The 17980-nt window shown below is 39.8% G+C and overlaps 1 protein-coding gene across 1 annotated transcript in view; it reads right to left on the bottom strand.

The window, feature by feature from the left end:
• Positions 1 to 404: 404 nt before the first annotated feature.
• The window catches only part of LOC126427101 (guanine nucleotide-binding protein subunit beta-2), a 188328-nt gene continuing 170752 nt past the window's right edge, over positions 405 to 17980 (bottom strand). Inside the window, exon 8 of the mRNA XM_050089302.1 lies at positions 405 to 5888. Coding sequence (XP_049945259.1) covers positions 5782 to 5888 — 107 coding nt within the window. The 3' untranslated portion in view covers positions 405 to 5781. The remainder of the gene's footprint in view (positions 5889 to 17980) is intronic.

The raw sequence follows: 17980 nt of genomic DNA, 5'->3' as shown, positions 1-17980 counted from the left end.
TCCTTGGTATTTTCTACAGTTTCTGCATTTTATTCCATGCAAAAGCTGACATGGCTCTTAACAATAAGAAATGGTGATCAATTTCCCCATTCTCTCCATTTTATCAGTAACTGACTGTTATTATGTTAAGCAGCCAAATTGTTATTGTTATTATTATTATTATTAGGTATCTAATTAGCAATCATTTAATGTAGTAAAGTGTTCTACAACAACGTGACACTTTTCCTGTGGAGCTATAATCAAAACTTCGGTTCCCTGCATGGTTTAATCTTGGGCGAATTATACTTAGAACCAGAACAAAAATTATCATTGAAGCTGTATAACTGTTAAACAACCAGTGTAGACTTGTAACAGATGACTGGATTAAATGAAAACACAGCAACAGTTTTCAGAGTAACAGCACTCTGCTAATCTTTTATTATTTGTTTACAAATGTGTCTAAGCACATATAGAGGCTAGCAATTTAATGATGATAAATTTGACACATAATTACCTCTTGGCTTCTAATGCTCCCTGCAAACATATAATTCGTTTTCTTGCTGATGTCATCAGCATTTGTGTAATCAGTCAATGAATGACATTAGCGTAGCCTTACTGCTGAATATTATCTAATTACAACACCTTATAATGTTAAGCAGCATTCTCCAAAGAAACTAACATGGAAATTGATTTGTAAAGAGTTTGGTACACAGGCAGTTTACGTTACTACAGTATTCGTTATTCAGATGTTTTTACTAAATTACATATGTTACAGGTTGTGTACCTGCAATAATTCGTTTCACAATGTTTATGGAAGAGAGTACATAACAAATAAACGTTAAGCTCTCATTAAGATATTAATAATAAGCTGAAATGGATTGTTTGCGGAATGTTTAACCAATGTTATTAGTTCTTTAGGCAATCTATTACTATGGCACAAAACATGTGAAATCCCTTGCTTATTGTTGGGTACAAATCATTGTTACAGTAGTTTAGGGAAAGCTACCAATTTGCAGCAAACTTCATGACACACAGTACAGATCTAGCAAGTAGGTGGGCCCCTCCCCTGATAACTGTACAAACTTTTATTAGTGTGTGCAATGATTTGTTTCTTATTTAAGATATCCACATTTTTGTGTGAACCTGGTACAATAAATTTTATTTTTAGACTATGATATAATGACTCCACTCACACTGTATATGTATTGATAATTCTGCTTGTATATGACTAAACACCAAATAGTTATTTTTACCAGTACGGTGTTAGACACCGTATGTTAAGCTGCATCATTATTATACTCTCTTGTGAGCTTGCGTATAAGGTGCTTACATCTTCATTGGTCAATGTTACACCAACTTTGGTAGCACATTCCACGAAATGTCCAGGGCTACATAAATGAGATGACAAACAAACATTGTATTATGATATTACTGTTGGTGTTTCATTGATCTACAAAGTGTTTTCAAGGATTGCTCCCTCATTCTCAGTCATGTTTACATCAGATTCATTTCTATGGATTTTTTGGTGGAACTGTCATCTGTGTTTTACAGTGTCACTATAATATGTGGCAATAACTTAGTAATCAACATAGAATTTGATATTGTACACTGAACACACATTTCTGTACAAGTTAGGGTCACACTGGAATTGAATTTTTTATGTGTAAATTATAGTTTACACTATATATAAGAAGCTACTGAAAACCCTTATACAGATAATCAATGCTTCATTACTTAATAAATATTATTCAGGATTCTTATTATGTTTATGTAAATTTGGATCCCCATATAAATTCATCACATACCATTTATTTTCTGCTGTAATTTATAAACCTCATTATAAACGCCACTGCAAGTGTGGCCATTGTTTTTATGCATCTTCATCAATGACAGATGTCTCAGGCATGACAGAGTTATATACATTTTGTAACTTAAGTGATAATTCTTAACAAGATAACTTTGGAAAGAATTTGTATGTATCACAGCCTATTTATCACCATAAATGGTTTGAACATACATTAACTGTGTTCATACAATGCAGAAACACAGTCTCCAGTTGTATTGAGCTCTGTAATAAGATTATGGTTTGGAAGTATTTATCCTTAAAGTGATGTAAACATTTTGCTCTAGAACATACTATCTGGAAAATAATAATTTTACATATAGTTATCATAGAACACACTGTTTCAAAGTAACAGTTGTTGTTGGTAATGTATTGTAATTGCTTTACATAAGGCAGATGTAATATTTTACAAGGACAGTCATAAAGTTCAAGTCACCTCAACCTCTTTAACAAGAGAGATATTTCTTTTCTATAAAAATGTGGGGATGTTTTTCATCTTGAAATAAAGTGTTCTAAGTTAACTCAAAAGAAGTCCTTGAAGGCTTGACACATTCTGTGGAATAAGCTGTACCTCAAAACGAAATGCACAGGCAAAAGAGATGTTTACTTGTGAATTAAAACTTTTATAAATAAATTGAAAGATCCCATAAGCTCTGGATGCATTTTATTTAATAAACAATGATAAAGAAGACAAATCCTTTTGTGAAACAAAAAAAAATAATACTTTATCTAAATCTGTATTATTGTTGCTGTAACATAGTTTTTAAATTTCTCATATTTTTTAACTGCCTCCCACTTTGGTTTTATTCCACCTTAAATTTGTATAAAACTTGGGCTCCGTAGGGTAACAGACGTAGGCTAGCTTATGACCTTCAAAAGTGGAGAAAATAGGACCATCAACTTCTTAAAATTTATTTCTGCATTACAGATTTAATAATTACCTGAACCACACAGGTTGTTTACTGCAGCCTCCTTAACCTATATTGTTCTCATTTCAAAAACTGCATTAGTTAGGCAGCATCACACACCAGTGACCCTAAGTCAGATCGATGGGAGAGTGAGCCAAGGTGTCCCTGTTGTATTCCACTTTCGTGTGAAGGTAGCTGTCATTCAAGAACAATATCTTTGTCTTCAGGTAATATTTTTGTTCAGATAACAGCCACATGAAATAATTGGCAGCAAACTGCCACCAGTCTGACAAATGTTACTGTTTTTTGGTTTGCAGCTGCCCTCACAGTAGTTATGAGGGCAGTGATGAATCAATGATAAAATGCACTGATTCTGAAAAATCTGAGAAACTGCTTACAAAAATTAGGATATTCAAGCAATGGAAACAATACCAAAAATATAACGAATCTTCAGTGTGAATTGCAAGCCTTCAGGTTGAAGCACCACATAGTAGAGCATCATTACACTCTCCAGAGCCTATCTGTCAATGTAAAATGGTTCGCAAAAGGTATAACTGTTTCAAAAATAGTTCCACAGTTAATTTTGCTTATCTGCAAAAGTGACGAATGTAATAAATGATATTTCTATTTTCCTTGTCAGCGTGTATGTTAAAGCATGGTTTGTGCCACTTCTATAAACAAAGTATTTTATTTAAATTTCACCATTGTTTAAAAGTTTCGTAAATAACAATCTGCTAGTCACAATATTTCTCATATGGCTTCACCAAAACATGCAAATCCATTTATGATATATGTTTCCTGAATCTGTTATCTTGACACTTTTGTTTCCAATTTCTCTTCCGAATCAAAACAGGAAATGCTCATTCAACTTAAGTTTGAAGCAGAACAGTAGGACAAACGTATGAAAATGAGTGAATAAAACAGTCATTACTAGATCGAACTATTTTTTCTAACAAAGCAACACTATGTTTTGACAAATTTGACTAGAGTGATCAGTTCTGTGCAACAGATCTTTTGTGGCGTCATAAAAATGAAGATTTCATTACTTCTCTACACCTAGTTAGTAAATTGAAAGTTTTTAATGGTCTAGCTTAGACATGTGATTAGTTGATAGAGAACAAAGAATAAATAATTTAAGAAAAACGAGAGACAGAAGCAATACATGCTTCAGCTTTCATCTGTCATCAAAAGTTTTCAGGGAACAACAGAGAGACTTTACAAAGCTATTAGGAATTTTTAACAGGCATGGGATATTCTCATAATATTTACTTCATAAATATATAAATAATAGGATTGTATGTTTTTTAATTGAATTAATAAAGCAACACAAAAAATTAACGTTAATCAGGCACTTTTAGATGATATTCTTAGATAAAAAATAAATGAGATTTTATGCCATTTTTGTTGTATTCCATATGAAAAAACTAGGAGCAACTCTTCTCTTTTTCCTACTGGCATCAAATTGCAAGCAATTTATTTGCTTTCAAGCAATGTAACCAAACTGGAGGGTAGTACACAGACAAGAATTACACTAAGAAAATAGGATCGACAATACTGTGAGTTTATCTTAAAAAAACTTAAGGGATATTTTCCACACAAGATAATGTTAACTGTATGAAGTTCACTGAATGAACCTTGTGTTTTTACGTGAGTATTTTTCTTCTACTATTTGACTTTCTCCTGCTTTCAGTTGCTATCGAGTGTAGGGAATGAAGTGCAATGAGTAAAATGGTCTGATTAAGATGGTGCACAAATGGATATGTATTTTAGAATTAATGAAAATAATGTAACAACTGTAGTACAATTATACTTAAGGAAAGATTATACATCACTGTAAAAATTGATTCATCTAACACTAATTTATGAAATGAACCAAGGGTAGATACATTAATGTATCACACCACAAAAACACTAATTTTGACATTTAATTTTTAACATTCTTAAGCTTAACCTCATAATAAGTATTGATATTTTTAAATTACATCTGTTATGTAATATTTAACTATACAGGAGGATTCAGAAACAAGTATTGCAAAGGCAGAAGTTATGAGATTAAAGTGGAGGGAGTGATTTTGTGTGATTGTAATGCTGTACAAATATTTGTGTGTTTGTGAGTATCTGGTACTATTGCTGTAGCGAAATTATGCTTTAAATATGATACTATACCTCCATATTAATGAATATGTCAAGTGTTACTTTGTATAACGAGACAGGAACAAATAAATTACTTGTGTTACAACAGAGCAAATGCAGCTGTCGACATTAATAAGATGGGGGTAACTGTTTAAAACTATATGTGGCCAGAATTAATAATTTTGGTGACTGTGAACAGAACAACTTGTTTGTAAATTAATTTATAACACCTGAAAGCTGAACCTTACATCTAGTATTTGTTAAAATTGGTGTTGATTACAATGACTTCAAATATACAGGAAGATGCAGAAGTGAGAATTGGAGAAGTGGTGGAACTGAATTGGAGTGAGTGATATGATGTGACTGAGATGATGCAAAAATATATGAGTGTTTGAGAGTAGATTGAAGTAATATTAGAGCTGTAGCGTAATTACACTTGTGACATGATAACATATGTCTATATAAATTGATATATCAATTACTAGATTACAAAATGAAACAAGAAGAAGTACATTAACGGCTTTGCAGCACAAAAAATGTAATATCAGTATGAAGAGGAGCGAGTTTAGTTCTTGAACAAAATTTTGGATAAAATAAACAACATTGGTGAATGTGAGCAGTGCAATTTGTCTGCAATTTGATTTGTAGCATCCTGAAGCTTAACCCGACATCCTGTAGTATTACTCTTGAAATGTATCAGTTAAGAATGGGGAGGGTACATGGCATTGTGAGATTCATTTCACCTCTTGGGCAGTGCCCTCACACTGCACTACGTGTCACGACCACGAAAGTGTTGAAGTGCCTTTCCATGAGGTGACACCATACTTGACGGCCAACATCTGCTCCGCAGTCGGCTGTTTATGGTGGGTGGGGCTACGGGTGGTGGTGGTGGTGGTAGCAGTGGCAGGGGTCCTGGGTTCAGCCCCAGACTCGTACATACTGGTCCCAGGAGCATGTGGCCACAGCCATGCCATTGGGGGACACGTTCAGTGATGTCACCCTGTTCTCATGCCCAGACAGCGTGCCTGCAAGAACAACAACAACATACATGTCAATGGCAGTTCACAACCATCATCTGAAATCTCAGTCTTGCAGAGTAATGACTTACAGGTACATGTTAACTGGATTATTATAAAAGGTAGTGAGACAGCAATTCACAGTGAAAACAGTGTGAGTTATGACTTTCAACTCATAAAAAACTGACTGCAGAGTACTCAGAAAATTACTTCTCTGTTACCCATGTGGATGAAATGGAAGGGGGGGGGTTGGAGAATGGCAGTGGCAGGAGGACTGGTTGTCAATGGTTATGTCCGAGTAGGGGGTATACAGTTCAACAGCTGAAGCCTTTGGTCAAACCGTTATTTCACACAACATCCAAGCTACAACCAGTATGTCTGCAGATGCTAGTGCTAATTGGCTATGCCAGTAATTTGACAATAAGACATTTGGAATAAACGGTGTGTGACTAGGGCACTGAAAAAAAATCAACACATGTACAGCTGGTGTGGCTGCATCTAATGGATGGAGCACACAGCCCAGCAGATGACAGCAAACTGAGTAGTCGCCCATTCAACACAAAGGAACAGACTCACTCAGCGGTCGGGACGAGAACATGATTCTGTGCATGACCCAGGTGACTTTGTGTGAGCTCTATAAAGATGGTTTTGGGAGTGCTAAGCACAACGGTCATATACTCGCAATCAAAACAATGTGTTAATGGCATAAATATAAATAGCACTAGGCCTGCGAGTAGCTCTGAATAAACTACAAAGGGTGCAGCTGTGCTATGTACCATAACTAAACAAATATGGTATCCTGTATGCTTTCGAATTGAACAATATATGTACAGTAATGCTCCATAATTTACTAGGCATCACATGTTCACGTTAATCACATCTTGAAACAAGAAGCCTACAAGAGAACAAGAGATGGATGGATTAACAAACTGGATTCATTATGAGATCCCATGCCGGTGTCACAATATTGGGATCTAGCAATGATGTAAAATAGAGCCTACGAAAAGACTTTTTTAACAGACTCTTAGGTAGGGACACGTATGCCGAAGTTATGTATTCATTGCTCTATGCACAAAAAGGATATGATCGTATTACACTCCATTCAGTAAAACAAACACACACACACGCAATGCTTCAATTTTTGACTGTGACAACATCCTCAACGAAATATCATGACCCAGAAATAAATTAATGTGGTTCCAATCCCCTGTTTTGACCAAGATTTTTGGGAGGTTACACTTGGTTGTAAGGTGTATGCCAGAACTGGTAAGCCCCTCTCATTTATTCCAAACTGGGATCCTCATCTGCTCAACTATTAGCTTGTCTGATGATTGGCTGAATGCTCCACCAAAAATAAATAAATAAATAAAATAAAAAATTAATGGTATTCAGTTTGTAATGAATCAAAAGTTTATTACATTTTATAAATAAGGAAATTCCTTCAATCCTCTCATCTTTATTAATTAGTCACTGCTTCTGATTTACATTTATAAACAACTAACCCAGTTTATGGAGCACAGTCCCAGTTGTAAGTTGCCAATCTAATGGCTTCTGGGGCTACAAAAACTTGATTTGACATAATTTGTGACCGAATTTAATAATCAAAATGCAGTCATAATCCATTCATTAAGAGATATAATCTTATGTTCAAGGTTTAAGACAGCAAGACACATATAACAGTTAGGAAATGTGTACATGTGTTGAGGCTGCATAGCTTGCTGCATGTAGATACCCAGGCTATAGTCACACAGTATCTGAGAATGAGAGAACTTAGCAATTTCCAACAGACTTAACGTTTCATTTCAGAGCTTCCCTAAACTTTTTCTCGATTACATGTTTAACATAAAATACTCATTTGTAAAGTGATCAAAGTTTGAACTCCTTTTATATGTTGGAGTTCACTTCTTTAAAGACTCCGTGGTGTACTGGTTCTTATCTAATTCATCACTGAGTCACACAGCACAATAATTTATGGTGTCAGAGAAGAAGATTATTTTATTTAGTAATTTAAGACTGACTAACAGTTACGTTGCCAGTGTACAAATATAATTACATCAATAGTGCAGATTATCAAAATCTTATATATATTCACACACGCGATGTAATCTTCTGTGCAAACTCTAAAATTACCGGCCTGCACTTTCGCTCATAAGAAATACTTCAAATTTTCAAACTTGAACTGAGTAGTGTTGCTATCCAGCATTATTTTGCACTTGCGCTATCTTACCATCTACATGTACATCTACATCTATACTCTCCAAACCACCATGAAGAGTATGGGAGAGAGTATGTCTCAATGTACCAGTTACTAGGGTGCCTTCCTTTTCCATTCATGCATGGAGTGTGGGAAGAATAATTCTTTGAATGCCTCTGTGCATACAGTAATTATTCTAATCTTATCCTCATCATCCCTATATGAGCGATACATAGGGGGTTGTAGTATATTCCTAGAATCATAAGGCCACTTCTTGAAACTTCGCTGATAGACCTTTTTTGGGATAGTTTATGTGTTTTGTCTATCTTCAAGAGCCTTCCAGTTGAGTTCCTTCAACATCTCTGTGACACACTCCCACAGCTTAAACAAACCTGTGACCATTTGTGCTGCCTTTTCTGTATACATTCAATATCCCCTATTAGTCCTATTTGCTATGGATCCCACACACTTGAGCAACATTCTAGAACCCATTGCATGAGTAATTTGTAAGCAATCTCCTTTGTTGACTGACTGCACTTCCCCAGCATTCTACCAATAAATCCGAAGACAAACCACCTGCTCTACTCACAACTAAACTTATGTCATTATTCCACTTCATATTCTTAGAAAGTGTTACATGCAGGTATTTGTATGAGTTGGCTAATTCCAACAGTGACTCACTGATATTATAGTCATAGGTTACAACGCTTTTTCGTATGCTGAAGTGCAAAATTTTACATTCCTGAGCATTTAAAGCAAGTTGCCAATGTTTGTACCACTTTGAAATGTTATCAAGATCCTACTGGATATTTATTCAGATTCTTTCAGATAGTAGTTCGTTATAGATAATTGCACCATCTGCAAAACGCCTGATTTTACCATTAATATTGTCTGCAAGATCATTAATATACATCATGAACAGCCAGGGGCCCAACACACTTCCCCGGGACACATCCGATGTCACTTCTACATCTGATGATGTCTCTCCATACAAGATAACATGTTATGTCCACTCTACCAAAATGTCCTCAATCGAGTCACAAATTTCACTTGATGCCCCATATGATCATAGATTTGACAACAAGCGTAGGTGTAGTACTGAGTCAAACACTTTTCAGAAATCTAGAAATACAGCATCTACCTGATTGTCTTGATCCAAAGATGTCAGTATGTCATGTGAGAGAAGTGCGAGTGTGTGTTTTCACATGATTGATGTTTTCTAAATCCACGCTGGCTGGCAGTGAGGAGGTCCTTCTGCTCAAGATGCCTCATTACGTTTGAGCTAAGATTCTACAACAAATTCATGTCAATGATATTGGACAGTAGTTTTTGGATCAGTAGAAGTGTGACTTATGGCTTTTTCCAAGAACTGGGCACGGTTTTTTGGTCGAGGGATCTACCACAGTTAGAAAAGGGACTAAGTCAGCCGCAAATTCAGTATAAAGTCTGACAGCAATTCCTTCGGCGCCTGGAGCTTTGTTCAGTTTCAGCGATATCAGCTATTTCTCAACACCACTGACATACTCATTTCATTAATCTTTTCAGTGGTATGAGGATTAAATTGGAAAAGTTCTCCTGGGTTTTCCACTGCAAATGAACTTTTGAAAATGGAGTTAAGCATTTCAGCTTTTCTTTGTTACCCTCAGTTTCGCTAGGGACAGGTGCCACTAACTTTGGTGCCACTAACAGCCTTTACATATGAGCAGAATCTCTTTGGTTTCTGTGAACGATCAATTGACAATATTCTGCCACAGCAGTCGCTGAAGACATCACGCGTTGCTCTCTTGACAGCCGAACTTATTTCATTCAGAATGTCTCTATCTATATCCCTACACTTTGTTTTACACCTATTATGCAATACTCTCAGTTTCTTCAGAAGGTTCTTTTAAGTGACTGTATACCATGGGGTTCCCTCTCATTATGCACTGTTCTACTGGGTACACATACAGGGTGTTTCAAAAATGACCGGTATATTTGAAACGGCAATAAAAACTAAACGAGCAGCGATAGAAATACACCGTTTGTTGCAATATGCTTGGGACAACAGTACATTTTCAGGTGGACAAACTTTCGAAATTACAGTAGTTACAATTTTCAACAACAGATGGCGCTGTGGTCTGGGAAACTCTATAGTACGATATTTTCCACATATCCACCATGCGTAGCAATAATATGGCGTAGTCTCTGAATGAAATTACCCGAAACCTTTGAAAACGTGTCTGGCGGAATGGCTTCACACGCAGATGAGATGTACTGCTTCAGCTGTTCAATTGTTTCTGGATTCTGGCGGTACACCTGGTCTTTCAAGTGTCCCCACAGAAAGAAGTCACAGGGGTTCATGTCTGGCGAATGGGGAGGCCAATCCACGCCGCCTCCTGTATGTTTCGGATAGCCCAAAGCAATCACACGATCATCGAAATATTCATTCAGGAAATTAAAGACGTCGGCCGTGCGATGTGGCCGGGCACCATCTTGCATAAACCACGAGGTGTTCTTAGTGTCGTCTAAGGCAGTTTGTACCGCCACAAATTCACGAAGAATGTCCAGATAGCGTGATGCAGTAATCGATTCGGATCTGAAAAATGGGCCAATGATTCCTTTGGAAGAAATGGCGGCCCAGACCAGTACTTTTTGAGGATGCAGGGACGATGGGACTGCAACATGGGGCTTTTCGGTTCCCCATATGCGCCAGTTCTGTTTATTGACGAAGCCGTCCAGGTAAAAATAAGCTTCGTCAGTAAACCAAATGCTGCCCACATGCATATCATCGTCATCAATCCTGTGCACTATATCGTTAGCGAATGTCTCTCGTACAGCAATGGTAGCGGCGCTGAGGGGTTGCCGCGTTTGAATTTTGTATGGATAGAGGTGTAAACTCTGGCGCATGAGACGATACGTGGACGTTGGCGTCATTTGGACCGCAGCTGCAACACGGCGAACGGAAACCCGAGGCCGCTGTCGGATCACCTGCTGCACTAGCTGCGCGTTGCCCTCTGTGGTTGCCGTACGCGGTCGCCCTACCTTTCCAGCATGTTCATCCGTCACGTTCCCAGTCCGTTGAAACTTTTCAAACAGATCCTTTATTGTAACGCTTTTCGGTCCTTTGGTTACATTAAACCTCCATTGAAAACTTCGTCTTGTTGCAACAACACTGTGTTCTAGGCGGTGGAATTCCAACACCAGAAAAATCCTGTGTTCTAAGGAATAAACCATTTTGTCTACAGCACACGTGCACGTTGTGAACAGCACACGCTTACAGCAGAAAGACGACGTACAGAATGGCGCAACCCACAGACTGCGTTGTCTTCTATATCTTTCACATCACTTGCAGCGCCATCTGTTGTTGAAAATTGTAACTACTGTAATTTCGAAAGTTTGTCCGCCTGAAAATGTATTGTTGTCCCAAGCATATTGCAACAAACGGTGTATTTCTATCGCTGCTCGTTTAGTTTTTATTGGCGTTTAAAATATACCGGTCATTTTTGAAACACCCTGTATATCCAGTACATGAGCAACTATTCTTATAAACTTGAGCCAGAGCTCCTCTACATGTTCTTGCCCTGTGATGAAAGTTTCACATATCTCATTGAGATATGACACTGCTAATTTTTTGACTAGTTTACTGAAAATATGTATGTTTCTGCATGTTTTAGTTGTTCTTTGTACTTTGTTGCCACAACCACACCATGGTCAGTGATACCAATTTCGATGTGGACATCCTCAAAGAGGTCAGGTCAATTTGTTGCCATTACATCCAATATGTTTCCATCATGAATGGGGTTCCTAGCTATCTGTTACAGGTAGTTTTCAGAGAAGGCGTTTAGTAGTTTCACAGGATCTCTTATCACACCTGTCACTAACGAAACTGTAATCTTCCCAATTATTTATTGGATCATGAAAGTCTCCACCAGTGATTACAGTGTCATAGGGGAACTTACATAAAAGTGAATTGAGATTTTCTCTAAAGTTTTTGGTCACATCAGGAGATGAGTCTGGTGGGCGATGGAAGGATTCAGTTATCATTTTACGTCCACCCCTGATACTGAGCCTTTCGCAAACAGTCTTACAATCAGCTTAAATTTCTAACTTGGTGGATTTGAATTAATAAGCCACCACCATTTCCCATGTGCCTATCCCTTCGATATACACTTAAATTCTCCTAAAAAATCTCACTGCTATAAATGTCAGATTTAAACCAGCTTTCTGTGCCTCGTTTTGTGTGAGCTTCACTGTTTTTCATGAGCGCTTCAAACTCCATCGCTGTGTTGTCAATGCTTCAGCAGTTTACCATTAGGATTTTAATACGTCAACCTATTGGAAGCATTTTTTTTTTATCTTACACTGATACTTCTGGGTTTCCTACAGCTATCGTTATATGGATTGGATAGAGTCACCCAATCTAAAAGAACCCTTGTGTGCACCCAAAACGCAGCCAGCTACCTGAGTAACAGCCTCTGATATGTAGTGCACACCTGACCCATTTAGGGGGACCTTGCAGTTCTCAACCCTATGGTGCAAGTCCAGGAAACCCGCAGTTCGTGGTATAGTGGCTAGCGTTGCTGCCTCTCGACCTCAGGGTCCCAAGTCCGATTCCAGGCCAGGTTGGCGATTTTCTCCGACTGGGGACTGGATGTTCGTGCTATCCTCATCATTCATCATCATTCGTGAAACTGGTAGATTGGACTGTGTAGAAGATTGGGACCTTGTATGAATGAACGGGTACATAATTTTTGCATGAATATTTGGACATGAGAAAGCTATCTGCAAGATGGGTTCCGCCATTGCTCACGCTTGACCAAAAACGGAATCGTGTGAAGTGTTGCAAGGATGGTTTTCAGCTGTTAAGTGTCGTTTCGTCACTGTGGGTGAAACATGGATACATTACTATACTCCAAACCACAATCTAAACAATGGGTTACCAAGAGAGAATCTGCACCAAAAAAGGCGAAGACCATTTCTTCGGCCGGAAAGGTTATGCTGACTGTCTTTTGGGATTCGCAAGGGATAATCCTCATCGACTATCTGGAAAAGGGTAAAACTATTACACGTGCATATTATTCATCGTTATTGGACGGTTTGAAACCCAAACTGCAAAAAAAAAAAAAAATAAAAAATAAAAAATAAAACACCGGCGATTGGACAGCAAATAAGTCCTTTTCCATCACGACAATGCGCCAGCACACACGTCAACCGTTGTGGTTGCAAAATTAATGGAAATAGGATTCTAAGTCGTTTCACATCCCCCTATTCCATAGACTTGGCTCCCTCGGAGACTATGCCGAAAAACAAAAAGTTTACCCCAAACAAGTAAGTAGTTTTTATTTTTGCACGGACCTTTCAAACGCCCTCGTATATACAGGCTGAGTCACTAACTATTGCCACCTAGAATAACTCCGAAAGTATGATTTTAGCTGAAACGTTTGTGGGACAAATGTTGCATGGAGCAACGTGGGCTATAATATGACATTGGTTTTATGTTGCTAGGTGGGATCGCATCAGGGATATGAATGTCAACTTTGTTTTTTTTTGTTTTTTTTTTTTTTTAAAGTGAGGTGCTATAGTTTGGTACTTATTTTCTTTTAGCAGCTCAGCTATCGAGACGAATGCAATGACGTGTAACAGTAAGGTCTTTGAAGGTCAACAAAGGTCAAAATAGTGGCATTAAGATCCATTTACAGAAGGTGTCCGAAGTCATGACCATTGGAATGAGTGCAGTGCTCCACTCTTCTTATCATGGATTGAGTGGTATTCCTTACTTTGGCACTTATCAAAGCACATACTCTGACAATTCTCTCTCGTATATCGTGCAAATAGTAAATATTCGCCGAATACGGTGTATCGATCTAAAGTGCCATTGGCATGTAAACACCATTTGATGCTTTCGCAATACAACACTAATAGTAACTATAAGACTAGTATCGTCGAATTAAGCGAATGTGAATGATGTATTCGAAGAACAACTCCATTTGCTTCTTATTTACAGAGAATGCCAACGAAATTTAGTGAAAGCTATAGACTTACACAATGAAAGATGTCCTCAACATACTCACTCTACAGATTGTACATTTAAATATGTGTATGATAAATTGAGAACAACTGGACCTTTAATGCATCGGAAACATATCCGACAAAGGAAAGTTACTGACGAGGAAGCGGAAATTGGTACTCTTGTCACTGTGGTCGAGATCCTTGTGTTAGGCATGAGGCAGAGTAGTGTTGTTCATGTTCTGCATTGCCATAAACATCACCCTTACCATATCAATCTCCGCCAAGAATTAACTGGTACGGATTGTTTGCGTCGCATTGAATTCTGCCGATGGGCTCAACTTCAGATTCAGGGGGATGACACATTTATTAATTTGATTTTATTTACTGACGAGGGTACATTCACGAATCATGGAAATGTTAGTTTGCATAACATGCATTGTTAGGCAATTGAAAATCCATGTTGGCTGCGGCAAGTTGCACACCAAAAACTGTGGTCGGTGAATGTATGGTGTGGGATTCTGGAGGACAGAATTATAGGCCCCAATTTCATTAACGGAAACCTTAATGGTAGGAAGTACACCACATTCCTGCACGTAATATTAGATATGTTATTGGAAGAACAAGGAACAGAATGTGGTATCAACTCAATGGGTGTCCGGCACATTTTTCGATGATGGCTACAAATGAGTTGCTGAGACAATTCTCAAATCATTGGACTGGATGCGGAGGAGATGTGTCGTGGCCGGCTCGCTCGCCAGACTTGACGCCTCTGGATTTTTTTTTGTCAGGATTCGTATAAGACATTGTTTATAAAGACGTTCCAACTACACCTGAAGTTATGCAAGAGAGAATTGTCAGAGCATGTGCTTCGGTAAGTGCAGATGTGATAAGGAGTACCGCTCAGTCCGTGAGAAGAAGATTGCAGCACTGCACGGATACCAATGGTCATCACTTCGAACACCTTCTGTAAATGGACGTTCATGCCACCATTTTGAGCTTTGTTGACCTTCGAAGACCTTACTGTTCAACATCTTTGCATTCGTTTCGATAGCCGCTATCAGAAAATAAGTACCAAACTATACCGTCCTATTTTTTTTTTTTAAAAAAAAAACCCAAGTTGATATTCATATCTTAGACGCGACCCCGCCTAGCAAGAAAAAACCAACGTCATACTATGGCCCCCGTTGTCTCATGCAGCTTTTGTCCCACAAACCTCCCGGCTCCAATCATACTTTCGGAGTGACTTTTGGCGGCAATAGTTAGTGACTCACCCTGTATAGTGACTAATTCCACATCATTACGATTTATCGTGCAAATGACACATGCAGCATGAAACTATTGGTATATCACAAAGCATGGTATATATATATACACTCCTGGAAATTGAAATAAGAACACCGTGAATTCATTGTCCCAGGAAGGGGAAACATTATTGACACATTCCTGGGGTCAGATACATCACATGATCACACTGACAGAACCACAGGCACATAGACACAGGCAACAGAGCATGCACAATGTCGGCACTAGTACAGTGTATATCCACCTTTCGCAGCAATGCAGGCTGCTATTCTCCCATGGAGACGATCGTAGAGATGCTGGATGTAGTCCTGTGGAACGGCTTGCCATGCCATTTCCACCTGGCGCCTCAGTTGGACCAGCGTTCGTGCTGGACGTGCAGACCGCGTGAGACGACGCTTCATCCAGTCCAAACATGCTCAATGGGGGACAGATCCGGAGATCTTGCTGGCCAGGGTAGTTGGCTTACACCTTCTAGAGCACGTTGGGTGGCACGGGATACATGCGGACGTGCATTGTCCTGTTGGAACAGCAAGTTCCCTTGCCGGTCTAGGAATGGTAGAACGATGGGTTCGATGACGGTTTGGATGTACCGTGCACTATTCAGTGTCCCCTCGACGATCACCAGTGGTGTACGGCCAGTGTAGGAGATCGCTCCCCACACCATGATGCCGGGTGTTGGCCCTGTGTGCCTCGGTCGTATGCAGTCCTGATTGTGGCGCTCACCTGCACGGCGCCAAACACGCATACGACCATCATTGGCACCAAGGCAGAAGCGACTCTCATCGCTGAAGACGACACGTCTCCATTCGTCCCTCCATTCACGCCTGTCGCGACACCACTGGAGGCGGGCTGCACGATGTTGGGGCGTGAGCGGAAGACGGCCTAACGGTGTGCGGGACCGTAGCCCAGCTTCATGGAGACGGTTGCGAATGGTCCTCGCCGATACCCCAGGAGCAACAGTGTCCCTAATTTTCTGGGAAGTGGCGGTGCGGTCCCCTACGGAACTGCGTAGGATCCTACGGTCTTGGCGGGCATCCGTGCGTCGCTGCGGTCCGGTCTCAGGTCGACGGGCACGTGCACCTTCCGCCGACCACTGGCGACAACATCGATGTACTGTGGAGACCTCACGCCCCACGTGTTGAGCAATTCGGCGGTACGTCCACCCGGCCTCCCGCATGCCCACTATACGCCCTCGCTCAAAGTCCGTCAACTGCACATACGGTTCACGTCCACGCTGTCGCGGCATGCTACCAGTGTTAAAGACTGCGATGGAGCTCCGTATGCCACGGCAAACTGGCTGACACTGACGGCGGCGGTGCACAAATGCTGCGCAGCTAGCGCCATTCGACGGCCAACACCGCGGTTCCTGGTGTGTCCGCTGTACCGTGCGTGTGATCATTGCTTGTACAGCCCTCTCGCAGTGTCCGGAGCAAGTATGGTGGGTCTGACACACCAGTGTCAATGTGTTCTTTTTTCCATTTCCAGGAGTATATATATATGGTGGTCCATTGATCGTGACCGGGACAAATATCTCAGGAATAAGCGTCAAACGAAAAAACCACAAAGAACGAAACTCGTCTAGCTTGAAGGAGAAAACCATATGGCACTATGGTTGGCCCACTTGATGGCGCTGCCATAGGTCAAACGGATATCAACTGCGTTTTTTTTAAATAGGAATCCCCATTTTTTATTACATATTCGTGTAGTATGCAGAGAAATATGAATGTTTTAGTTGGTCCACTTTTTTCGCTTTGTGAGAGATGATGCTGTAATAGTCGCAAACATATGGCTCAGAATTTCAGACGAACAGTTCGTAACAGGTAGGTTTTTTAAATTAAAATACAGAACGTAGGTACGTTTGAACATTTTATTTCGGTTGTTCCAATGTGATACATGTACCTTTGCGAACTTATCATTTCTGAGAACGCATGCTGTTACAGCGTGATTACCTGTAAGTACCACATTAATGCAATAAATGCTCAAAGTGATGTCCGTCAACCTCAGTGCATTTGGCAATACGTGTAACGACATTCCTCTCAACAGCGAGTAGTTCGCCTTCCGCAATGTTCGCACATGCATTGACAATGCGCTGACGCATGTTGTCAGGCGTTGTCGGTGGATCACGACAGCAAATATCCTTCAACTTTCCCCACAGAAAGAAATCCGGGGACGTCAGATCTGGAGAACGTGCGGGCCATGGTATGGTGCTTCGACGACCAATCCACCTGTCATGAAATATGCTATTCAATACCGCTTCAACAGCACGCGAGCTATGTGCCGGACATCCATCATGTTGGAAGCGTCGCACAGTTTTCCGATTGTGCAAGAATTTCAACAGTTCCCTCAACCCTGGTCACTAATGCAGCTGTTCACTAGCTTTCCCAACTGTCCATGCATTTGTTGCTACGCACTGCTAACAATCTGAATGTGCGGCGAGAAGTGCCCAGCTCCCTGCACATTACCGACTTCCCCACCACCTCTGCCCACAGGTTTTCGCCTGCAAGGTGGAGAAGCTCATTTGTAGGAGGTACGTGCTTAAGGAAAGCCAAACCTACGTTTCTAGCATCTTTAGACTTAGAGAAAGCTTTTGACAATGTTGACTGGAGTACTCTCTTTT

Source organism: Schistocerca serialis, chromosome 11 (assembly GCF_023864345.2).
Source record: "Schistocerca serialis cubense isolate TAMUIC-IGC-003099 chromosome 11, iqSchSeri2.2, whole genome shotgun sequence".
NCBI classification, from domain to species: domain Eukaryota; kingdom Metazoa; phylum Arthropoda; class Insecta; order Orthoptera; family Acrididae; genus Schistocerca; species Schistocerca serialis.
This window is presented reverse-complemented; position numbering and strand designations above follow the sequence as displayed.